The 26,315-nt window shown below is 37.6% G+C and overlaps 2 protein-coding genes across 3 annotated transcripts in view; one reads left to right on the forward strand and one right to left on the reverse strand.

Annotated features, from left to right (window-relative positions):
* Positions 1-7,272: 7,272 nt before the first annotated feature.
* b3gnt7l (UDP-GlcNAc:betaGal beta-1,3-N-acetylglucosaminyltransferase 7, like) lies at positions 7,273-10,745 on the forward strand. The gene has a single exon (XM_058390613.1). It carries the CDS (start codon positions 7,504-7,506, stop codon positions 8,734-8,736), a length of 1,233 nt encoding a protein of 410 aa, XP_058246596.1. The 5' UTR covers positions 7,273-7,503; the 3' UTR covers positions 8,737-10,745.
* The window catches only part of cep104 (centrosomal protein 104), a 31,890-nt gene continuing 16,081 nt past the window's right edge, over positions 10,507-26,315 (reverse strand). For both annotated transcript variants that reach the window (XM_058390609.1, XM_058390610.1), the window contains exons 12-22: positions 26,024-26,197; positions 24,766-24,942; positions 20,818-21,018; positions 20,423-20,515; positions 19,818-19,878; positions 19,670-19,742; positions 19,318-19,426; positions 16,071-16,209; positions 15,635-15,711; positions 12,561-12,654; positions 10,507-11,432 (exon numbers count right to left, since the gene is read on the reverse strand). In XM_058390609.1, coding sequence (XP_058246592.1) covers positions 11,296-11,432; positions 12,561-12,654; positions 15,635-15,711; positions 16,071-16,209; positions 19,318-19,426; positions 19,670-19,742; positions 19,818-19,878; positions 20,423-20,515; positions 20,818-21,018; positions 24,766-24,942; positions 26,024-26,197 — 1,335 coding nt within the window. In that variant the 3' untranslated portion in view covers positions 10,507-11,295. The remainder of the gene's footprint in view (positions 11,433-12,560; positions 12,655-15,634; positions 15,712-16,070; positions 16,210-19,317; positions 19,427-19,669; positions 19,743-19,817; positions 19,879-20,422; positions 20,516-20,817; positions 21,019-24,765; positions 24,943-26,023; positions 26,198-26,315) is intronic.

The raw sequence follows: 26,315 nt of genomic DNA on the forward strand, positions 1-26,315 counted from the left end.
GAAAACAATGAATAAAAATTTGCTTGCCAACACACAAACCATTCATAATTGATAAATTAGTATAAAATAAAAGGCTCCGAATGATACTAGATGAAGAGCCATTTGGGAGCCGTAAGAGTCGGTTCTTCTAAAGGAGCCGAGTCAAAAGAGCCGAATCTTTGAAAAGAGCCGGACCTCCCAAAACTATCATATAGCAGGTTCACTCAATTCACCGTCAGTGTGTCATGACTGACTGAGTTACGCTTGCGACCAATCGCTGAATACCACACGGTTCTTAAACACCCAATCACTGATCGCCAATGTCACCCAACAGCCAATCAGTGATACCACCGTTTGTCCCGCCCTGGCACTTATTCGTTCTTCTTAAACTCTCTGTTTTGGAGATGCTGTATTTACAAGTAATAAAAGCGAGTAAACGTTTTCCAATTCCAATCCTAATATTATTTTCCCTTATTATAAAATTCTGTATTCACTCTGTTTTCACTACAAGTGAAAATCTTCCTCTTCGTGAACTTTAATTTGTAATTTGATATGCCAGTGATAATCATGAATAATTTATATGCAAATTACTCTGTGCCCTCATCTAACTAATTCTACCGACCTTTTGAGGTCTAGGTTCTTTTATCAGTCGTGCTGGAACAGGTGTCTGTATTTGGCTGCATCTAGCACTAAACTCTTGAGTTTCCCAGGCCATCATGGTGAAAAGCATAATGCCGGCACCTCATGCTTCACAGTGCTGGCTTTCCATAACATGCTGCACTTGTGCCAAGACCTTCTTCTCACCTCTATCCTTCATAAAACCCAACATTTGTGAAATGTCTGCTCTACGGGTTCCTTATACAGCATCTCCCATCTGAGCTGTGGATATTTTCTGCTCTTTGTTTATCTGACCAGCACCTTCTTACATATACGCTGACCGTCGGTGGATGGTATCCATAGGTTGAGTTTTGGCTATGACATGTTCTTTCCAGGGTTTGACATTTCAGTGATGTTTCATGACATGTACAAAGTTGCAGCAGAGAGAATGTACACATTATAAAACATAACCACAGGGGAGCTATATTGTATAATATAATGATATAATATAATTATATTTATTATATTTATTATATTTATTATATTTATTTAGGACAAATATTGCCTCATTTGCACAATTTCTACTATTCACACTTCTGGTAGACGCTAAACGATATTTCATTGCTATGTACCTGTACTATGCAATGATAATAAAGTTATCTATCTATCTATCTATCTATCTATCTATCTATCTATCTATCTATCTATCTATCTATCTATCTATCTATCTATCTATCTATCTATCCACAATATTTTGCTCATCATGTCAGTCCATGGTAGCTTCAGAAACAAGGATAGATAGATCATAGATCGATAGATCAGACCAAATCATTGAATTCAGCGGTTGTTTTTCAGGGGTTGGGCTTAGTTCCAGTGAAAGGAACTCTTAATGCTTCAGCATACCAAGACATTTTGGACACTTTCATGCCCCCAACTTTGTGGGAACAGTTCCCCTTCCTGTTCCAACATGACTGCACACCAGTGCACAAAGCATGGTCCATAAAGACATGGATGAGTGAGTTTGGTGTGGAGGAACTTGACTGGCCTGCACAGAGTCCTGACCTCAACCCGATAGAATACCTTTGAGGTGAATTAGGGCGGAGACTGCGAGCTAGGCCAAAACTGGGACGTCTGCCTTTACATGCACATGAATGTAATATGGAATTGTTCATCCCTTTGCAGGTATAACAACTTCAAATCTTCTGGGAAGGCTTTCCACAAGGTTTAGGAGTGTGTTTATGGGAATCTTTGAGCATTCCTCTAGAAGTGCATCTGTGAGGTGAGGCACTTATGCTGGATGAGAAGGTCTGGCTTGCAGTCTCCCCTCTAATTCATCCCAAAGATGTTCTGTCTTTATGGACTGGTGCACAGTCATGTTGGAACAGGAAGGGGTCATCCCCAAACTGTTCCCACAAAGTTGGGAGCATAAAATTGTCCAAAATATGTTGGTATGCTGAAGCATTCTGAGTTCCTTTCACTGGAACGAGCCCAAACCCTGAAAAACAACACCTGAATTCAATTTGGAGGGGTGTCCTAAAAGATAGATAGATATAAAATACCAGAATTATTTTTGTTGTTGATTTTAGTTTCCAATAGAGGGCGCCAAAATACAAGTAAGACAAGATAATTGTAGTATATGGTTCGGAAGAGAATGTTTTGGGTGAGTCAAAAATAATAAGTAAAAACTCAAAAAGTACATTTGAATGCGTTTAAAAATGCTGAGTTTGGATAATTTTGTCTTTTTTTCTACAGCGGGTATATTTTTTAGCGCTGCTCATTGCTTCAGGCCTTTTACCCAAACAGCACAAAGCACAAATTAGACTGCTTTAGGAAACATTATATATATATATTTAATATATATTATATAATATTATATATGTAAATTATATATATATATATATATATATATATATATATATATATATATATATATATATAAAAACATTTTAATCTAGTATACCGGTGAGACAGGCAATACAAGTATTTTTACTAAGCTACCGACCAGAAAATTGATTTGGAGCTGATTAACGACCCCTACCGGCTGCCTAAGGTATTACAGAAAACATTTGACGTGTGAGACGTATTCTCACATTGATTTCATATACACTATGTGGTCTACGGGCTCTTACATTCCAGAAGAGTTTTAACAAATCCTTGTCAAATTACACTACCATTTTATCTCCAATGATAGACAAGTGGCCACTTTCAGCACGAGAGAGGACTCCAGCTCACAGATGACTTTATCAGAACGTTTGGGCAATATATTTGAAAGGTTTGCTTAGATTATAATATCACAAAGTTTATTCATGCAATGTTCTAAACTGTGATTATTGCATATATTTTCCCATGCTCATTAACTACCTTGAGATCTAAGCTGGGGACATGGAGCTGGAAACAGAACATGATAATGAATACTCTTATAGAGAAATAATTTATGCCAGGGTAGTGTGAATGTTTAAAAAAAAAAAACAGCATGTTTTTTTATTCCTCTTATACAAAAGACATTTGCCAGAGATTTAAGTTTTTTTAAATTAATTAAAATATTCTGGGTCATTTCATTTATAGTTATATTTGATGATATAGATTGTCTGTGACACAATTTCCAATTATTCAGATTCAAGCATTTACATTTCCTATTTAACTGAATATTAAAATTCAATCGAAATTTGATTTGCATCAAGTTCTAGACAACATCTTTTTGTACTTTGTTCATTGCTCAATCATCACGATTCATGCTATTGATCTCATTTGGATTAAAAGGGAAACGCATACTTAAATAAAATACAATACTACCACTACTACTACTTATAATAATAATAATAATAATAATAATAATAATAATAATAATAATAATAATAATAATAATAATAATATCACAATCAGAGAAATGTATCTAAACATACAATATGCTCTGATGAAACCATGGTTTCTTGTCAGTAACTGATATATTTTAAACACACACACACACTCTCTCTCTCTCTCCAGAATATGAATAATTACAATTTACAAAATTACAACCAAGCAGAACCCGCATCTGATTCTATAGAATGTTTACCCATTAAACAGGTGGAACCAGGAGTAATTCCTGCTTGATTGGAATGAAAACCTGCAATCACACAGACTGGACACCCCTGTTTAACTAGTCTAATCAGTTGCACATGCATCCATTAAATGAAATAGCTTAGTGGCCTAGTGGCTTAGGTGTTGGACTACTAATCAGAAGGTTATGAGCTCAAATCCCAGGCCCACCAAGCTGCCACTGTTGGGCCCTTGAGTAAGGCCCTTAACCCCCACTTGCTCAGTTGTATAAAAATGAAATTTAAAAAAATGTATGTTGCTCTGAATAAGGTCATCTGTAAAATGTAAATGGATGAATATAATTCTGCTCATGCAAGGATTACTTTGTGCTTTGTTGCATAAAAATGAGCTGGTTACTATGACAACTTTAGACAAACTTTCTTTCTTTTTTTGTGTGGACTAACTGCAAAGGTTGTGTGATCTGTGAAACCCTGGACACGTAAACATCTTTGTGTTTTTTGTTCATTGTTCAAGTATGCTTAAATAGACATCATCAACAACAACAACAACAACACTACTACTACTAATAATAATGATAATACTAATCATGCATTTTCTCCCAATCAGTAAATTATATCTAAACATAAAACTGTAGTTTCTTTTCAGCAACCGGGAGATACTTTACACACACACACAATTCTACAGAATATAAAGAATCTATCTACTTTTCTGAAAAGAGTCAGTGCGTGACTCAGCATATGTCAGTGCCGGTGAGTTTTCACTGCATCCAGACAGAAGACATAACTGTTTTTACTGAATGGCAAGATCAACTGATTAAACAGGTTGGATCAGGAATCCTGTTTGATTCTGTCCAACTTGTCTCTATCTTATGGATGTCAAACAGCATGCTTTGTTGCATAAAAGCTTAAAGAGCTAGTTATTTTGAGATCTTTAGACAAAATATCTTTGCAGCCAGAACTTCTGTCAGTGCTGCTGCTATGGAAAATTAATAGAAAACACATTTGTTTATCAGTTTCTGAACTTCAACAGTGCTAATAGTGGTATAATACAAAATGATCGTTCTAGCTGTTTTGCTGCATAATAACATTATACTAAGCAATAAACACTTCAGAAAGGATGTAAATCAAAATAAAACTTTATTTAAAAGGGTACAGTCAACAAATAGACAAGCAAATTATGTCAAGTAACAAGCCAGAAAAACAAATTTCAGGTACAAAATAACTCCAAAAAAAGGCAATAAAAAATTAAATGACATAACTGAAGCCACCCCTCAACAGCATGACTAACCTTACTCTCCCTTACTGAGAATTACATGAAACATTACAGATTTTAATATTTAACATTATTATATTAAGAAATTACATCAAAAATATACAACATTTTGGGGAAAAAAAAAAAAAACTTTGAGAGATGGATCCTCTTTTCTATCATAACTTCTAAAACAAATGATACATTTTTTAAAAATACTATTTATAATTATATATATATATAACTACTTATAATTTTATAAGCAACCTAGTGCAGACAAGACAGAAGACACAATGTGCGTGTTTGATAGTGTGCGTATATGATAGTGTGTGTGTGTATGATAGTGTGTGTATGTATGATAGTGTGTGTGTGTATGATAGTGTGTGTGTGTATGATAGTGTGCGTGTATGGTAATGTGTCTGCAGTCTGGCAAAACACACTTAAAAGTTAAATTAGGTGTGGTTTTATGAATTGTCATGTGCCTTACATGAGCCAATATCTGACAGGGGAACATTTTTGCTGCCAATTATTCCCAAATGGAAGAAACACAAAAGGACTGTCAATCTTCCTCGGTCTGGGGCTCCATGCAAGATCTCACCTCATGGAATTTCAATGATCATGAGAACGGCAAAGAATCAGCCCAGAATTACACTGGAGGATTTTGTCAATGATCTCAAGGCAGCTGGGACCATAGTCACCAAGAAAACAATTAGTAACACTACGCCGTGAAAGACTGAAATCCAGTAGCGCCCGCAAGGTCCCCCTGCTAAAGAAAGCACATGTACAGGCTCATCTGAAGTTTGCCAGTGAATATCTGAATGATTCAGAGGAGAACTGGGTGAAAGTGTTGTGGTCAAATGAGACCAAAATCCAGCTCTTTGGCATCAACTCAACTCGCCGTGTTTGGAGAAGGAGGAATGCTGCCTATGACTCCAAGAAGACCATCCTCACCGTCAAACATGGAGGTGGAAACATTATGCTTTGGGGGTGTTTTTCTGCTAAGGGGACAGGACAACCGCACCGCATCAAAGGGACGATGGATGGAGCCATGTACCATCAAATCTTGAGTGAGAACCTCCTTCCCTCAGCCAGGGCGTTGAAAATGGGTCGTGGATGCAAAGAGGAGTGGGCCCAAATTCCTTGAGATGTGAGATGTGTGCAAACCTGGTGGCCAACTACAAGAAATGTCTGACGTCTGTGATTACCAACAAGGGTTTGCCACCAAGTACTAAGTCATGTTTTGCAAAGGGGTCAAACACTTATTTCACTCAATAAAATGCAAATCAATGTAGAAGTTTTCTGAAATGTGTTTTTCTGGATTTTTTTTTTTTGTTGTTATTCTGTCTCTCACTGTTCAGATAAACCTACCATTAAAATTACAGACTGATCATTTCTTTGTCAGTGGGCAAACGTACAAAATCAGCAGGGGATCAAATCATTCACTGTAAATGCACAGCATTGTACTCACACTCCAGTACGAAACTGTATTACATAAAAACAGTAGATTACTGTTTAAAATCACCAGTAAATGCAAAATATTGCCCAGAATGCATTGTTTCCTGTAGTAGATTGCTGTTTTAAGGGAAAACAGTAGATTACTGCCAGATTTGGCAGTTTTTTAAAAGCAGTGTACACTACCGCTCAAAAGTTTGGGATCACTCAAAAAGTTTTCTAAGGAAACACACACGAAATTAGTCTGAATAGAAAATATAGCAGAAGAACAGGACATGCTGACATGTCAGAGTTAGAAATAATGATTTTGTCTAAACCATTTTACTTCCCAGAACAAGCCCCCAAAACACGTAATAAATACGGCCTGTTACCTAAATGAAACGGCCCTCAATGTGAAGAGAAATTCTTAAAGCGGGGATAGAGACCAAGCTTAAAAATGTCGCTCAAAACCCCCCCTCAAAAAAAACAAAAACCCTGTACCGGAATGCAGATGTGCTTGTTGGCCATCTAGTCTTGACGTATAGATCCTGCTTTGTTAACAAAGTGTCAATCACTCAAGCTACACCACATTCCAACAAAGTAGTAAATCCTGCCTTGTCCTGCCTTAGAAAATTCTGCAGAACTGTTTAAATGGATAAATCCTCTCTTTTGGCCACATAAAATTGTGCACGAACCCGAATGTGCCAGTGTGTGGCAGGAGCTACCTTACAACACTCACCTTCCAGTTACATTTCTTTAGCTGTTTGAACAGATTTTTATCTACTTAAAAAACTATATTTTCTCGGTGTTTTTTCTTTTGAAGTCTCAGAAACACCCAGGCTTTAAACTTTACACAGTTGTGTGTGATCTCAGGAAAGGGTGTCACAGGTAGGTGTTAGGATAGCACAGCGTGCGCGCGCGCGTGTGTGTGTGGGGGTCGGTGGGTGGGGTTGTAGGGATGAGTGACTGTACAAGACAACCCTTATGTGTTGCAGGTTTACCAGCCCACAGCGTGGAGCTGAGGAATTAGAAGACAAATAAGAAGCGCAAATGGATAACCCCTCAATCCAGCTGCTAAACTAATCATCTTTACCAACATGCCGCCAAACGGGACATCGGTTTGTTTCTACCAAGAAAACAACCCTAAACTTCAATATCAGTGGTATGCTTTACTAAATTCTTCTTGAGGATTTTTCGCCTTTAATCTGCATGCGTCTCGCAATCAAGTGCGCCTCCGAAATGGAGCATTTATTCCGGCGCAGCAGAGTCCTAAAGACCTTGTTGAGTTTGAGCTTAGTGTTGGCCACTTTTCTGATGATCCAAAAGTTCAAAGTGGTGGATTTCCGAATGAAGGAGGTGCGTATGGACATGAAAAACAGCTTGCGGGGTACTCTGCAGTGGAAGACTAAAGACAATGTCGCCAGAAATATCGCGGCACCGGTCAGGGAAAGCGCACCGGCTACGTGGAACATCAGCGCTATTAACTGCACCGCGGACTCAGTCGTGCTCAGTCAGAGCTGGTTTCAGAATTTGGACCCCAGGTTCCACCGGTTCGTCCTGCACAGACACTGTAGGTATTTCCCCATGATCATGAATCACCCTGAGAAGTGTGCTGGGGACGTGGATCTGCTAATCGTGGTGAAGTCGGTTATAGAGCAGCACGACCGCCGCCAGGCTGTGCGTCTCACCTGGGGCAAAGAGCACACCATCAATGGCAAAAGAATTAAAACCCTGTTCCTGCTGGGCACCCCTGCACCTGAAAAGGACGCCAGAAACTTACAGAAACTAATCGAATACGAGGACAGAATATATGGAGATATACTGCAATGGAATTTCATGGATACCTTTTTTAACCTCACACTGAAGGAGATCAATTTTCTGAGATGGTTCAATATCTACTGCAAAAACGTGCGCTTCATTTTTAAAGGGGACGATGATGTGTTTGTCAACCCAACTAACCTGGTGGATCTAATAGACTTTCGTATAAAGGAGGACATGGTGCAAAACCTTTTTGCTGGTGACACCATTTCGAAAGCAGTGCCTATTAGAAATCAAAAAAGTAAGTACTTTATACCTAAAGAGTTGTATGATAAGCCATATCCACCCTATGCAGGTGGTGGAGGGTTTGTCATGTCCTCTCATCTGGCACGCAGACTTTTTACTGTGTCCGAGAAAATGGCGCTTTTCCCCATTGATGATGTCTTCTTGGGCATGTGCCTTCAGGAGTTAAAAGTGGCGCCAGAAAAGCACCCAGGCTTTAAAACATTCGGGATCGTGAAGCACAAGGCGAGCCTGATGAACAGCGAGCCATGTTTCTACCGCCACCTCATTGTGGTGCACAAAATGAGCCCAGAGGAACTAATGAGGATGTGGGACACGGTGCATGATGAGAAGCTCACCTGCACCAGAAAGAGCGTGGACTTAACTCTAGAGGTTGAGTGATCTGTGAATGCTTTGGACACTAATCTTTGTGTTCTTTGTTCATTGTTCAGTCATCGTTACTCATGCTTTCTCATTGGGATCAAAAAGGGTAATTGTTGGGAAGTAGGGGAATGAATGGTTGAAAAAACAAACAAACAAACAAATTTTTAAAAAATGCATATCATTTGCACATTCATACGTTAAACTGTGGATGAATATAATTCCTGTCATGCATAAAGTTTATATTACAACAGAAAATCCAAAGAAATGCTCTAAACCTTTCATTTGGAATTTTTGTGTGGATGTCTAACAAGAATTATGCGAAGGTGAATAAAAAGCCAGCTAGCTACTTTTCTAGAGAAAAAAAAAAAAAGAGAGAGAGAGAAAACCTAAAAGCCACTTTGTTTCTCTGAGCTGAGCCATTTTTTCATTTTACGAGGTTCAAGGACAACTGAAGACGAGAAGAATATAGCATTCTTTGAATTGTTACGCAGATATGTTTATGTATTTTATTTTCAGGACAATTGCTCAAATTATAGAGACTGACTAGTACACACACACAAAAAAAAAAACCAAAGCTTTGCATTTAAACAGTAAAATAGCAACATAATCGCATGGCATACTCCTTGCAAGCCAAATGTAGAAATATGGTTGTTATGCATTCATAAATGATCTCTGTAAGTCTTTCACCAGCCTGATTTGACTCTATGATGGGACATTTTGCAATTGTAAGGGTCAATTGATTTTCATATGAATAGCCTTTATTTAACTATCCCACATTTAAACAGGGTGGTTCTGAGTATGGTGTAAAAAAAGGATGACATGGCTTTCATTGTGTTTAAAGACAATGACTTCAGTGGAATAGCATGCTTTTATTTATCCAAACACACAGCTCTTCAGAAACACAACAGTGGAAAATATTTCCATTAGCATACATAGATTCATGGTCTCCATTGGGTTCAAGACATTTAAAGGGACCAATTAGTTATTTATACTCTATATAGTCAAGTTAAGAAACTCATTAAAGCATGTGAAGGCTGTTTCACGTAGTTTTTCCTGCTATAAACGGTCTGCTACAGTGAATTTATGGAAAGATGTGTAATGTGTTTACAACATATTCTACTGTACTACTATATTTTTTCCTTGATTATAGGCAACACTATTGCCTTGATTGCAAACTATCAACAAATGGAGTTTACTAAAAAGTATTTTTTATTCCATCAAGAACACTTCAGCTCAGCAAAATGATTTCATGTAAAGTTTATTTTTTACATTTTTAGATCTGGCCACCATACTTGCGCTCACATGTACAGATTTATTTGTAATACGTGATATTTATAGAGTTTTATGATACTTAATTTAATAAATACATTTTCGACCTCTTTTTTCCCGGAAATGTTACAAATACAAATACTGCATTTATATAGAAATACACAAACAAATCCACAAAATAGCAAATATGTATCAGTAATTTATTAAATATCAATGATTTCATTGTTTATTGTTTGAAAATAAGGGACAAGTTTGTGAATAAAATGATGGTAAAACTGGCAAAACTGTCATTAATACAGAAGTTGGACACTTGAAATACTGTTTAATGTTGGTATAACATTCATGACCATTTCCATCACATCATGTGTGGATCTTGCTTCAGAAAAACAGCACTGAAAAGTCAAGTCATAATAGAAAATGCTGATATGTATGGCTCATTTTAATAAGAAAAAGGCCTTGTTTTTGCGGACACTGCTTTGGTTAATATCTGTTCATGTAGGGGTTCTATTATATTTTATATATTTGGGGGGGGGGGAAACTATCAGTACTGTTGATTTTAAGTTACAGAGATGGGATTTAATCTCAATTGCTTTAAAATCTATGATAAAGAAGATAAAGACAAAAATAATTGTCTATTTCCACATCATGCACACTACCTGTTAAACCTGTAATATACATGATGTGAAAAGTCTTAAATCTGAAGACATTTTTTAAGTCCTGGAATAAATAAATAAATAAATAAATAATAATAAAAAAAATCGTCTCAGTCTCAGGCTTTTATATTGTTCTAATTCAACATTAAGTCCCAGATAAATGATTTGTTCCTGTTAAGGGATATGAATTGAATTCAAACCCGACACATTTACACCGTGTCATGCAAACACTGAGGCTGTGATGCAGCATGCGCTGATGACATTACAGCAGTGTTTTGCCAGCATCAAGGTGTTTTTGTTGCGCTAACCCCCCCCCCCTTTCAACCTAGACACAGTGTAAAAACCACTCAAAATTATACAAGTGCTTCATTTAAAAATCATTGTGTACACATCCTTACACATATCCATACACAATTACACTAAAATTGAGAAAACAAGCAAACAAACCAACCACAAAACAAAAAAACATTAAATCGGATAACGAAATCTAGCTGATAAAAACTTATTTTTTCTCTTTTTAGACAAAACTATTCCTATGTTGCATTCCACTGTAGTGCTTATGGATACGATTAGGAGAAAACTATGTGCTGTGCTCCTGTACTCGCGTCCAATTGTGTTTAGTAAAGATTAAAAGTTCATTGGAAGTTACTCTGGTTTAGAGCTTTACTTTACTGGTCCTACTGGGGCGTGGTGCTGGTGCAGGGATGCGAGTGCTGCTCTTTCCACCTCCTTTGCCTTTCCCAACAGAATCCACTGCGGTGACCTTTAATGCTGCTGCACCGAATGTCTTCCCTGATTGTGGCACAATTAGAAAAGTTAAATTTAATAGATAAAAAAAAAAGCAACCTTTACTTGACACAGACATACACCCCCTCCCCCTGCCCTAAAAAAGCTAAAACTTTCGGTTGTTACCTCATATTGGCTGTTGGTAGTATTGGGGGCATTTAGCTGTGAAGTGGTATTTGTGAGCGCATTAAAATGAAACCCTGACTCTAACCTGAGCTCAGGATCGAAACTGAGTCTCTGGTTTTTGTGAGGTGGCAGCATTACTCACATTGCTGTCATGATGCACATGCTAATTTAATGTTATAGTAATTGCTTCCAGTCAGGGGCAACATCCTCACGAGACTTTGTACCATAATTGGATCGTGTTTATATTATGTGAATTGATCTCACTCACTCTACATCGTAGTAAGAACGTAGTTTACATCAAAGTTAGTATAAGCCATGAAATATGATGAAATATCATGTTATGATCTGAACTTTACTTAAAATATTATCTTAAATCTGACTATCCACATATTCCCTGTATTTCAGTATGCACGGGGCTATTATCTGTGTGTACAGGGGTGGTATTTGTGGGAGTGGGTACAGTTGGTTGCAGGTGTTTGAGGTTGTGGAGGTTTACTTATGAGACCTAGGGGTATATTTGTTGGTGTGGGGGTAATAGGCTATGTTGGGGCATTTGTGGGAGTAAATTTCTGGTTAAATTTGCTGAATGTTAAAAAACGTCATTTCACACTGAAATTCATCCACAGCAAATTAATATTTTACAAGCATTCATCAGTGCCATCTAGTTAAGGTACTATGTTGTATATAATTTAAATCCACAATTCCTGCCTTTCATGACTATATAACTAGACCTTGTTCAGTCAGGACTCTGGGGTGGGTGGAGCGGGTTGGGGGAGGAGAATCCGTATCTTAGTTCATTTCTGACCTGTTGCTTTGCTCAGTATTACCCAGATTCATATTGTTTTGTAGATATTAGTATGAGTTTGTTACACAAATGAAATTGCAAAGTTGTTTTGAAGAATTATAGCAGAGTTCTTTTCAGCCTGGTCTATTTGAGGGGTATGTGGTGGGATAGTGTCGGGAAGTTGGAGTGCTTACTGCAGGCCAAGAGTGGGATGAATGGCTCACCTTGTGTGTGTGTCTTTGCTCGCTGTAGTGCCACTGTCCTGCGTGCGTTCTGCTTACAACCGGCACTGCTGTCCATGAGGTGAAACTTCCAGCCCTAAACACACAGCTCAGTGTTACCCTGCTGCTTGGACCATTAAGTCACAGATGAATACAGGAGACACCTGTGAATGCAAACTAATATTTTGCATAATATTTTTTCATCATCACCAACAGTATTTTGGTAGTAGTATATACTACTACTACTACTACTACTACTACTATATATGTATATAGTGTTGCAAACTGCAACTGAAATGGACTTAGCTGAGAGGATATCTCAGGAGTCCACAATATTGAAACGTGTTTTTATATATAAAAAGATGTGTTTGCATAAGTATCCCCCCCTCTACCGGTTCTGTTTCAACCGGTTGCCAAGAAGTCTCATGAGTAGTTGAATAACGTTCTCCTGTGTACTATTAAAGTGTCATGTGATCTCAATAAAAGCCCAAACTGTTCCTAAAAGGCTGCAAATTTTGTTAAAGAACATACCTGAACAAAAAGCACCATCAAGATTAAGATGCTATCACAAGTCAGGGACAGATTTCTGGTAAAACTAGTTATAAAGAACATCCCTGTTAGAAGGCAGAAATAAGGCCAGTGTTGGTTGGAAAAATGCAAATTTCAGCTCCTGGTACAAAACTCCAGAATACCATTCCCACAGTGATGTTGATAATGATGGAATGTTGAGAATTAAAGCAACTTTCCCAGAACTTTGTCCCTTACTTCTTATGTTATAGGTTGTCAGTTCACTTCTAAAACACAGGCAGTGGTGTATTTATACTGTATATATATTTCATAAACAGGCGTGTTTACAGTATACTGTATTCCTTGAAGATGCGTATTTATACTGTAAGTATTCCATGAACAGGTGTATTTATACTGAGATCATGTGACACTTTTACTGCACACAGGTGAATTAGTCATGCATTATTAAATACTCTGTCATTATGAACTAATTATGTGATTAGGGGTTTCTCAGCAGGGTGAAAAATTAAGTAATAAATCATTATATTTTTTTTAAATCTAAGATCGTAGGCTATTTCCTGTAATTCATGCAAATCTAGCTCACTTAACACCCAGGATGCAAAAGATTTTTCCACACAAAATGTAGTGTTATTTTCAGAGTTGCAGTGGAATATAGGAAAGTTTCTATTGAAAGCTATTCTTCAGAGCTTTGCTTGAAAGAGTAAGGATTCTAGGTCTCACAGCTTCCCATGTAGCTGGTTTTCCTGGACTCTATTCACGGCCCCATGCAATCATCAACCCCTTCCCCCTCAACTCCATGACCGACTGTAACATCAACACACTTCTGTACTACAGCAAATACTGCAAGCACAGCATTGCCTATATATAAAAACATTAGGTTGTTGTACTAAGCAGATCTGCCAGCGCTGAAATTTAAAGGTGTAATAAAACTGGCTTGAGTCTGAAAAGTGAGCCTGTGTTATACGTAGTAAACACGCTCCAATAAAAATAAAGCAACATGTGTGAGCTGGGTAAACCCCTGTTCATTAAAATCCTTACTGTTTTATATTTCATCCCATAACAGTTGCATTCCCTATGATGAGATAACCATTGTAATCTTTAATATTTCTCTCAGACATTCAGCATAATTTACTCATTGAGAAGTAAAGCAGGTATGCAGGTTATGCAGGTTTCTTGGCAATGTTTGTTATCAAAACCACTCAAAATTCTAGCTGATTTGTTTGTTATCCAAACAACTAAACAAATGTAATATTTCAGGCTAATAGTGATTTTGGAAATAGATGAGAAGACTCAACTTAGCTGGAAATGGTGGCAATTTGAGTGTTCCTGCTAATATAAAGGAAGAAACGGTACTTTTTCAAATATAGAATATAGATACAATGACATGTGTATGACTGGATAAGGACTTATGTAAATTCCACCAGCGGTTTCCTTGTTCAGGAATTTAATTTTTAAATACATTTGACTGGTTAATTTGTGTGATATTTTATGTGAAGAATGTTTTTGAGAAAGCAAGTGACGTACTATGAGCAATAACAATTAAACGCAAATAACACTGACAACCAAATAACACGACATGGAAACCTCGTTCTAAAATATAAGCCATTTTAAGTTATTGTGTAATTTGTAAATGTGAATCGGAGGCACTTCGGCTCTTTATCAGCTCATTAACTCTTTAGCATTAGAGGCATTTACTGTACATATTTTAGGCAATGTATTTGAACAATTCGTTGCGATATCTCTGTGTAGGTGGTTTGAGTAAAATGTAAATTAAAACAACAATATGAATCAATTTGTTTCCCGTTTATGATATGCTAGAGCTGGGTTTATTATTGCGATGTGATGAGGACTACACAACACTGTTCAAAGTTTTAGCATAAAATGAGCTTTTTAATGGGAAGGGAATTTCAAGAAAAGAAACTCAAAAGTGCATAGAAATTATATTCAGGGCAATTTTGAAAAAGTTCAGGCTATCCCTCATATCTGAACCTCAGCTGAATAGAAATAGGGACTTGAACAGGTTAAGATATCCAAATGTCATCACAACCTCACATTCATGCTTCTGAACAGCAGAATTTTGTGCTCATATGATGTTACACATTATTTTAGCTTCTGTGTCCAACCCAGGCACACCTGTTTATGCCTGACAGAGACAGTGTCTCCATTAACCAAAGCCTTCTCAAGACCTGTAATTAGAGACATCAGATACGAGAGAGAAAAGGGAACAGATGGTAGATGCCCGTTTGCCCAAAATGTTTACATTTGAACATACGCAAATAATAATCAAGCGATTCGCTGATTATTCCTGACCCGTGTAACATTCCTGCTGTAAATATTACTCTTTTATAGACCTTTATGGATTGTGTATTTCATATATTTTTTATGTCACTTTGGATAAAAGCATGTGGTAAATGAATAAATACAAATGTAGAATGTAAAAAGGGTTTGAGTCATCTGTGACATTTAAAGATGACAATTGAAACTGAGCAGACTGATAAGTGTGAATGTGTGGGTGTAGATCAACAGCATTAAACTTGCATGTGCCTCACCTCCTCTCCTGGTGAGAAGTTCTCATGGCACAAAGGACAGTGGTTATAGTTTCCACTGGCCACAGTATCTGGAAGAGCTGGTCAGAAAAAAAACACACACACCACACACACACAAGGAGGTAGTTCTCAGTCTTAACAAAAATCACACAGCATCAAACTTTCTACCGCACAAACGCACATTTATTGATATATGACATTCCAAAAACCAAAATGTATTAATTCATGAATAATCTTTTAAAGACATCCTAAAATAGACCTGCTGTACTTTCAAACATTCTCAGCTTGTTTGAAATCATTATTAGTCATCTGCAAACTGGCTAGCCACGTTGCTCCAAGTGTAAAAAAACGCCCAGCTGTATGTGTGGCTGTATTTGTCTGAGCTACTTATAGCTGACAGCAGTGACATGTGAAATGTGATAACATGGGAAGTACTCACGATTGCAGGCTGTAGTCTGAGCATGTTCAATCAGCTTATTTCTCAAGATGGCCTCAGAGCAGTGAGGGCACTGGGTAAAATCTGCTTTGTGTTCACACTCGAAGAGCAGGTGCTCTGTTAGGCTTGCAATCTCTACTACCTAATACACACACACACACACACACAAATTTACTTTAGTGTTATTTTAAGTCTACCAAGCAATCTTCAGATAAAAATAAAAAAATGATATAACAATAACAAAGCAGTGTACTAAGAGAAAGAAAAGTATGTAAGATATTTGGGAAAGTTCAACCAGTTAACATTCCATTGTGGTGGAATGCGGTTAGAGCAAACAAAATGACAGACGACCTTTCTTATGTCAGCTGACGAAATAAAAAACCACGGAAACATGAGTGTGGGAAACAAAGGTCTACAACCTAACTTACTCACTTCTACGTGCTCTGTAGCATGAGCTCTAGAGGAAATGTCGGGTGTATTAATTTTCTTGTCTAATTATTTCGTGAGTACCCGATGCTTATATAATCCTCATCTTGAAAACTGATGCACTCCATGTGACTTTGCTTAACTCCAACATCCTCACCTAGAATACAAGTCACATGTCACATAAGCAGCAATGACGGACTGTCCTACAGAGAGGGGATCCAAAACGTATCAGCATGCTGTTTGACAACAACCTCACCCTCAACACAAAGAACACCAAACGGCACATTGTGGACTTCCAGAAACATAAAAGTTGCAGAGACTGAAGTAGTAGTCTACCTCATTAAAATTTCTGGATGTACACATATCTGTGGATTTCTCCTGGCACCAAAATTCTTCAGTTTTGGTTAAGAAGGCACAACAGTATCTTTACTTTGTGCAGAGACTGAAGAAAGTTCCCGAGATTTTAACAAGCTCCTATTAGCGCACAACTGAGAGCACCCTGACCAACTTCATCACAGTGTGGTATGGCAGCTTGATTGTGTATGAAAGCCCTGAAGGGACATGGTGCTGAAAACACATCAATAGTGCTCAACGACCAGCCATTATACATCATAACCATAACAGATGACTACATACAGCATACGTCATCATCAGGGATTCCCATCCCAATCACACAATGCACAAACCTCCTTCTTTCCAGGAGGAGATAAAGGAACATTCATACCAGAACCAGCAGTTTCAGGGCCTGCCTCTTTCCCACACCCATTACCCTGCTGACCTCTACACTATAACGATAGATGTTTTGCTGCCTGTAATCATCCTGCAGCTCTGAACTTATCTTTATGTTTGTTTTTATTATCTGAATGTATATTGTATATTATTCATGGTAATCTGGGTACTGTTGTATATACACTGTATATATCTCTTACATATATTTATGACAAATATTCTGAGAAATTATATATATTTTTATAACTATTAGAGTTATATTTTATTACTGTCTGTCCATCTATTTGGACTGGAAGATGTGGTTAATTACTAACAACTATTTATGTAACGGTTCCTTTTGAATCGGTCATGTCAGCAATTTTTCCTATTTGTTCAGCTAGCACCCGAGGAGTGTGAATGCTAACACATGTCACAGCATGCCAATCGTTGCAGACTGGCTAGTATCACTCTAATTGACAGGGGTGAAAAAATGCCTTTCTTCCACCCAACAAAAGGGGACAATTATGCTCTCTTGGGCTTCAAGCTATGGGCTACTAAGTCCAGAAGATTGTCCACAGGAGCCTCTTTAAGTGCATAATATTTTGGCGTGACGAGTAATTCTAGTGAAAGTCACAAAAGGAACAGCACTGACTGGACTAAAAATGTGTTATCTATGTGTAGCACCTGCATTAGAAAACACTTACTCAGTAACTAACAAAATTTCGAACGCTTCTAGAAAGGTTCTTTGATCATTTCTTTGAAAGCCTTGAAGGGTTTATGGAGAATCCTACAACAGAAAGGTTTCAAAATGTTTTTATTTTTTGAAAGAGTATTTATCCTAGAAAACCTTAATCATACACTCATATGAAAAAAACAACAACCCTCTTCTCTTGACCGCCTGCCTCCAAAGCCACTTAAGGCAAACAATTGCTTCATCCCCAGAGTTGAACCAAGTCAGCTTTGACTACTGAACCTACTGTATCTTGTATTAGTATGAGCATTATTACACTTCCAGTGCTCATGTGGCTTTAGAATATTTGCTGCTTTGCTGTCGCATAGTTTGCAAAAAAGGAAAAAGTGTTAAACAAAAATGTTTAGTCTACTGAGACTGTTTTTTGTTTAGGCTGTCGGGTAAGACACCATTGCCAATCACTATGTAAGCCGACGGAACCAGTTCTGTTATTTGATCAGATAGAATGGCAGATTCCTCAGAACATCTTCATTCCTCTCGCACTCCTATACTCCTCTATACTAGAGCTACATTCCTCTAGCACTGCTCAATTGGTCCCACCATCTCTCAGGGTACAATGTAGGTATGCATTACGACTGTTCTCTGTTATGAGACCTAAATGGTGGAATGTAAAGTTTCCTTCAATTTCTGAAGAGCTGAGTCACTGGCTTCTTCAAATGATGGGTGAAGACCTACCTCTTCCTGATATACTTAAACTAGCACTTTTTTTCTTGCTTGTCTGAGTGCTATAGTACCTCCCAACAGAGTATTCAAGTATTCATTCACAGAGCACTTATGTACATCGCTCTGGATAAGGGAGTCTGCAAAATATCATAAATGTAAACGTAAGTAAATGTAAAACTAGTTTTATAGCACCAAACTTTATTTCTGTCAATCTTTGCTCCATTTTCCATTTAACTTTCTTGCTGCCTCTTGTTGCATCGGTTTGAAGGCAGAAACGGATTGTCCAGTTTCATTCATTCAGGCGTCTTTAGTAAAGCTTTCCCATCTCTGGTTGCAAGTTTAGCATCAAAGGCTCCTAAAGCATTTTCTTTTTCATTATAAAACCATGCGTTGTTCCAGAGCAAGTCAAAATCATGCACCATGCCCAACTCTTACCATGAATTCATATACTAGTCTATTTGCACTTTTGTTTGTAGTAGATTTGCATGGTTTGCTTTTTGCTCTGAATTTAAAAGTAAGCTACAAAAAGCATTCCACTATATTGTTCTACTCCACGTTACTGCATTACTCTAATTCAGCAAATTAAGTTAAAAAAAAATACAAAAATGTGTAATCTCTATGATACCAAACCCCTTATTGAGTATGACAGGTCAAGTTATCCCATTGTGTGGATGTGAAGGGGTGTGAATCTCTCTGATATACCTGTCTGCACTGGAGGCATCGGCACAGCATTGGACAGTGTTTCCAGTAGTGCAGGTCCAAACCCTCTTCTGTAAAAGACTTATCTCTCTCCCCACAAAATATACAAAGACTGCAAAACAAACCACTATTAGAACACATACTACAAAATATATGAAATATATCAGGGGGAAACTAAACTCTATTAAAAGTTTAATACTCAGTTTATTTTATTTTATTTCTATTAAAATCAAATAGAGAGAGAGAGAGAATTAGACCTGCAGGGTACATACCAGTTGGTTTTAACATAATTATCATCATACTGTTCACAGTAAACACTGGAACACAGGAATAACACAGTCTAACAGGAACTTACTTGTCTAGGTAGTTTGGTATGGACTGGCCCACTTTTCCATCAGTACAGGTGGAATGCGTTCCCTTTTTAACACCTATACAGACAGGTAGACATTAAGACCCTCTTAAATCTGCACACACATCAGGACACGTAATAACATAATACGCACCTGCTTTATGTGCCTTCTCCATTTTTCTCTCTGGGGATTTGTTCTTTTCCTTCCCCTTTTCCTTCATAAACAATAAGAGTTGCTTTCATTAAAAAATTGATGGTGCTATGTAGAAATGTTTAGTTTAGGGTATCTAAAGCACTTACTGACATGTTTTTTAAGAGGGAGGACGATACTCACACAGTAACCTGTATTAACCAGAGCTAGGGATCAAACTGGGGACCAACTGGGGATTGAGCTGATAATGCTATCTGCTGAACCAATGAGGTATATCAAGAATATACTCGTTTTTTCACATATTTTCACTTAAAGAAAGTGAAAAAATGTGAAAGCATAGCATATAGGTGCAATGTTCAAGAAATGGGTTTTAACAGACTTAGAAAATAGAACAAGGGATCAAAAGCATTTATCTGTGGATTGTTTGCCATGGAATACATACATAAATTCTAAGCCTTCCAAGAATGTTAATCAAACAGTAAAATCTACCAAGAGTCCCAAAACACAGTAAGTAACAATGCTCTCCTCATCATATCCCTGTTTCTGAGAGGAAATATCATGCACTAATCTCCAAGGACAATGACTGCATGCATGGCTAATGAACCTACACTAAGCTCCTTCAGAACAGCCAGTTGATCCTGGAGGCTCTTGATTTCTTGCTCCTCTTTCTCTCCCTCTTTCTGCAGCCTTCCTTTCTTCACCTTAAACGACAGACAGATAAAAGACAGACAGAGATGAAATAATCATGCTTGGACTGGTTATACTGCACTAACCTGAGGCAAACTCTCCAGCCTGGCATGGACATCATGACACCCAATAAAGCATTCTACACAAAGAGTGTGTCTTGATGTCCATTACTGAGTCTCTTCGGAATCTTTACACACTGATTTACACTTCAGGAGCAAAACTAACATCTTTTCCATTACTACATGGTCTGTCCTTTTGTTATTGTAATAGTAACACTGGCCGTGAATGACAGCAGTTACGGCTGACTGACTTTTACCTGCGTTTGCGGAATTCTGCCGTCTATCTTTGCGAAAGAGTCAAAGAGGTGTTTGTAGAGGATGTTTTTACGAGTGCTAGGATCATCCGGTGGAAGGTAGCGGAGTATGGAACGGCCGTGGAGATGGTACATCATCTGGACGATCCGTACCGCGAGCTCACGCACGGGCGCTGCACAGTGCTCCAGTACTCCTGCTAGAAACTAAACCCACACAAACATATTTGATTCATAATCACTGAAGACACCTAAAGTATGGTGAAAAAGTCTTCCCTATCCGATATATATTTTTTGTCTAGTAGTGGGTGTGTCAGTAGAAAAGAGCAAAGTTTCCAGATATCCTTTTTCAGATTTTGCTGAGAAATCTCTTCCCATGTCGTTTAAGATAACAACACATTAAAAGAACATGATTGGTGCCGTCTGGTTCCTGCAGTAGACACACCATAGCAAGTTTTCCAAGATATTTGGAACAACTTTTCCTTATAAACGATCAGCACACCCAAGAGAACTGATGCAGTATTAAAAGTAAAGAAGGGTCACACCAAATAACTAGATTCAGTTTTTACGGTTTCCTTCTGTTTACCACAGAGCTGTTACATTCTTGAATCTGATTGGTCAGAAGGTGTTGAATAATTTTCAATAACAATAGCTCTGATGACAGTTCCAGGTGTAATTCATATCACATTATATTACATTCATATCACATTTCTATAGTAACAAATCTGTGTAATATGACAAACTATAAAAAAATAAAACAAATAAACAAACAAACAAAATAATAGTGAGGGAACAATGCTCTACAGTGGTAATATAACTGTACAGTGGCTATATAACTGTATATAACTATAACTGTAATTGGGCTGTATCATAATAGGACTAAATTGCTCCAGGATGTGCATTATTTTGTATTGTTTATTATTTTCCTATGACTGCACACCGCATGTCCAATTATATACAGGTGAATTCACTTCAATTGTTATCTCATGTGATTATTACTAGAAAACAATAACTACGCTTGATAAGACATGTAAACACTGTAGACCTGCATAAGTCACCCACTTTTGAACATTCGATTTTTTCTTCCAAAGTTCCTACTCAGTATTCTCTTTCTCTTTGTCTCCTGTTCCCAGACTCAACTTTCTATTTCTCCATACACTGATGCTATTCATGAGGACCGTATCTCTCTTCCCCTCATTTTAATTACAGGAAACCTAATCGCGTTTCGGCTCAACGCAACAGCTCATCTCCCAGGAAACCAATGGCAGCAGGGAGGTATTTATCAACGCTGACCCTTTTGGTAACCCAAAGCTACCCCTTTACTAATACGCTCTATTTAGAAGGACGAGATTAAATGGATAAATAAATAAATCCACAAATACTTCAGTGAAAGTAATATCACATGTCACTTACAGAACCCTTCATATTATTATTATTATTATTATTATTATTATTATTATTATTATTAGGAGTAGTAGTATTGGTATTATTTTAACACAGAGAATAGGTTTGAAATACGCCAGCCATATCTCAAGTGTCATCATGGGAACGTTCTTTTATTACACATTTTATAAAAGAAGTGAGGTGTAACAAAAATCCCTAACTATATTTTTCTACAAAACAAAGCTAAACAAAGCCGAACTAAACTAAACACCAACCAAAGTTAATATGCCTTTTCAGACCTGACCTGATTACAGTCAAGTGTGAAAATTCAACAGCTATTCTTTTTACAGAACCTGAAGTTTACCCTTCAAACAATTCCTGTCGGCACGCAGGTGCTTGAGAAAATGCACAAAGGAGCTCAAACAGTGGACAAGCATCAACTAGGGCTGTGAAGACAGACAAAATGAAGTGGAAGGAGGGAGTGAAAAAGAGTGATAGAGGAAAACAGAAACAGATAGAGGAAAACAGAAAAGCGAAGGAGGGCTAGAGAAGGAAAACCAGCACAGGAAAAAATACAGAAAGAAAAGTGCCCAGTGCCAATGCTTGCAGGGTTTACACATAGATTCAATCTGCTGAAGGATTGCGTCTTATCGTGTTAGAGGCCAGCAGTGACTGCCTTATCCTCGTAACTCACGGCTATGAGCCTAGCGCTGGGACACCAGCACCACCCACTCTGTTATACAAAAGCTCTTCTGTTTCAAGCTCATTCCTTAGCAAAAAGCATTTCACTGATTGATATGAAGGAGAGAATGCTGAAAAACACACTCACATTCACTATCCCCTTTCTTGCATGCTTTGGCCAGTAATTTAGAAAATTATGCCATATTTTATTGAAAGGCCTACAAACTCATTATATAAGCATATAAGACAGAGATCACAATAGATAACTATCACAATATCACTCCCTTTAAAACAAACAGGAAACCACAAACTCTGTGAGGGAAACACCTTCTGCTAGACTCTTCACTAAACTCACCAAAATATATATATATATATAACTGTCAGTATACAGCACTGCTGGCAGAGAAAATGACCAATCAGAATTGATAATGGAACAGAAGAAATATACTCTAAGAAATATACTTAGAGATGTTTGGTTAAGTGATTCAAGTTGCTTTTATTAACAAAAATATTTGTTTGCGTAAATCTTTATAAACATGATGAAGTGGAAAGGGATAGGTAGCTGGTTTCAAACCAACAAATGGAAGCAATGATGAAGCTCAACTGGTCGAGCTTACGTATCTTATTTGTGTGTCCTGAATGATTTGGGCTGTTCCCTATTAATATGGTGGAACTGTACCCTTTTAATGCGGTTTTATATACCGAAATTTAATAGGAGTCGCTTGGAAACACTTAAACATACAGTTAACTGGTAAGATTTAAGAAGGTTGGGAGTTGGCCATAAACTGAGGTCATCCCTACAGTCAAAGGGTAGGTAAGATTTGTAGTCATTAGATGGGTGTAACACAACTTCCCATCCAAGTTTAATTCTTGTATGGGTGACATCCAGCTGCAGCATTCTGAGCAAGGATTCAGTTTGGGCATCAAGCCTTGGTTGAATAAAAAGTGTGAAAAATTGAAACTTTAAGAATGAAATGCAGGAATATAATTATACTCACTGTTTCTTTTCATGTGGATACAGCTTTCATACAGCTACACTTCTAACACACTAACACTAATCATTGTCAATTCTCACTGGTAAGAAGCTCTGACTGTTGGTCCTGTTGCAAACCACAGGTTTATATTAATGAGCCTGTTCTAATACATGATCAATATTATAGAAACAACAGATGCTCAACAAAAACAGGTTTGAAACTTATTATCAGGTTTTCTGTGTGGACATTATAGTTTTACCTCCTTGTAACTATAAGAAATTAAGCTGTTGTTTTTATTCTTCCACCACAGGAAGTCTTTATGTTCTTTGTTGAACATTTCAGGAAGCTGCCTTGTTGTCTACAGCCGTTAAACTGTAAGTGATAACTGGAACTAATTTGTTTCATGGCCAATATACAACCTATACTAAAAAGTATAAATTTCCATTGTTTAATAAGTAAAAAACACATGTAATTGTTGCCACATTGCTGTGGGATTAGATAAACAAAACACTTTGGCATGTGCTGTTAAAATAAGAATATAATCAACTTCAGGGTGGTAACAGTCCTAGGTCTTGTCACACTGCACTTCCATTGTCTATTTGTGTGTTTTGCCTGATTGAGTGAAAAGTTACTGTTCAGTCAAGTGTTGTTGACACTGCTAAAAAAAAGCTAATGTTAGGTAGAAGTAAAATAAATGTTTTAACATAAAATCTGTCATTTCTAAATTTGGTCTGAACAATGGTTTTGATGATGAGGTAAAATTTCAATGAAGAATTTAAAGTGAGCAGTGGTGCAAGTGTGCTAAAACAGTGATGCAGGAATAAAGGACAGTGTTGGAGAGTTATTTAGGATATGGTCCAAGTGAGGGTGAGATCACTTCTTCATTTGGATGAAAAAAAGTAAGCGAGGTCTTTACCAACATGACGTTGTCAAGAGTAAAGCCGGAGTCGTTGGTGCCAAGTTGTTCCAGAAGCTTTTCCAGCAGTTCGAGTCTGCTGAGAGCGAGACGTGCAGGCGTACTGCTCTTTATGGGCTTCACCAGCTCAGTGGGGACAAGCTGGAGAGCACGAACCTCCTTATATACAGCCATCTCCTGCAGAGTAAAAGTGCACACCTATATATTAAAACCTTCTTCTCAAACAGATTCTTAAAACACAAATATACATTCAATACAGAAAATGAGTTCAGTAGAAAATACAAGATGCAAGGCCCATTACGTTTTTTTTCTATTGCACATGGTTTTATGCCCATTTATTTAACAGCTGTCTATGTAAATTGATGCAAGCTTAGAGATCATTAGAGGGGTTGATGCCAGCACAAATCTGACAAAGGGCTCCTTTCATACACTGGATTTGCATTGGCTGGTTTAATTAGTAAGTTTCTGTGACAGGCCAGAGAGCAGTATGATCTAAGAGCTACTCCTACATTCAGACAGGATGTGTGTCAGTCTGGTGACTACTGCCTAACACACTCTCACAGCCAAGGGGGAGAAACAAGAACATAATCTAGCTGGAGTTTTCTTACCGAGAGACTCTCAATAAGCATATACACATTACTGTAAGCTATAATACACACATCGATAATAATATATCAATAAATACATATACTACACTCATACATTTACACCAGAATGCAACCATTTATCAATGTTGCGCACACACACACACACACACACACACACACAAACACCAACCCATGTGTGTCAATATTGGCATTCCTACAGGACTTTGTACAACCTCTCTGTGACAACATAACAGTACTGAATCTACCGTAATGTTTGACAAGATGGATAAAAAACAGAGCAAGTAATCTTACATTTACTTATTTATACTGGTATTTAAAGGCATGCGTTCCAAACTGTTTATCACGCCTAACTGCAGATTTGGTTATTCAAATGCTGAAAAACCTCAAACTGTGATACTTGGAAACTGCGATCTAAACATCCTCATCCATCATTATGTGTGTGTATGTGTGTGTGTGTCTGGGTGCAGAATATACCTATTGTCCTGACAGTACACTCGCTTACATGCATGCATTTATTTATATATTTATTAATAAAGATATCTCATATTTGATATCTCTCATAAGTGTGAGATTAGGCTAAAAAACAAAAAAGCCAGATATTCCTCATCTTCACTAAGGTTGGCCGTTCAGATTATGTGTATAAAGTTTACCTGAATAAAAGCGATGGCCAGTGTGCGGAGTCTCACTGTGGACTCGCCGGTCCGAGAGAGAAGACATGGCCAGATGTGCTCTACACAGTAACTAATCTCAGATCTTCCCAGCTGGTGAGAGGATGCAAACTCCTTCAGAATCATCCTCAGCAGCTTTATTGATGCCTGGAATACCTGCACAAGACAAGAACCAATGCATGGAGCTGTAGAGCCATATACAAGCTTCATGTACACTACAGTCATTACAAATATTTCTCTCATACAAAAGAAATAAAGTATTTAATCATCTACT

This window comes from Hemibagrus wyckioides, linkage group LG05 (assembly GCF_019097595.1).
Source record: "Hemibagrus wyckioides isolate EC202008001 linkage group LG05, SWU_Hwy_1.0, whole genome shotgun sequence".
Lineage (NCBI taxonomy): Eukaryota > Metazoa > Chordata > Actinopteri > Siluriformes > Bagridae > Hemibagrus > Hemibagrus wyckioides.

What these genes read in the sequence shown, in the direction of transcription:
- b3gnt7l (XM_058390613.1), top strand. Translation starts at nt 7,504, where the DNA reads ATGCGTCTCGCAATCAAGTGCGCCTCCGAAATGGAGCATTTATTCCGG.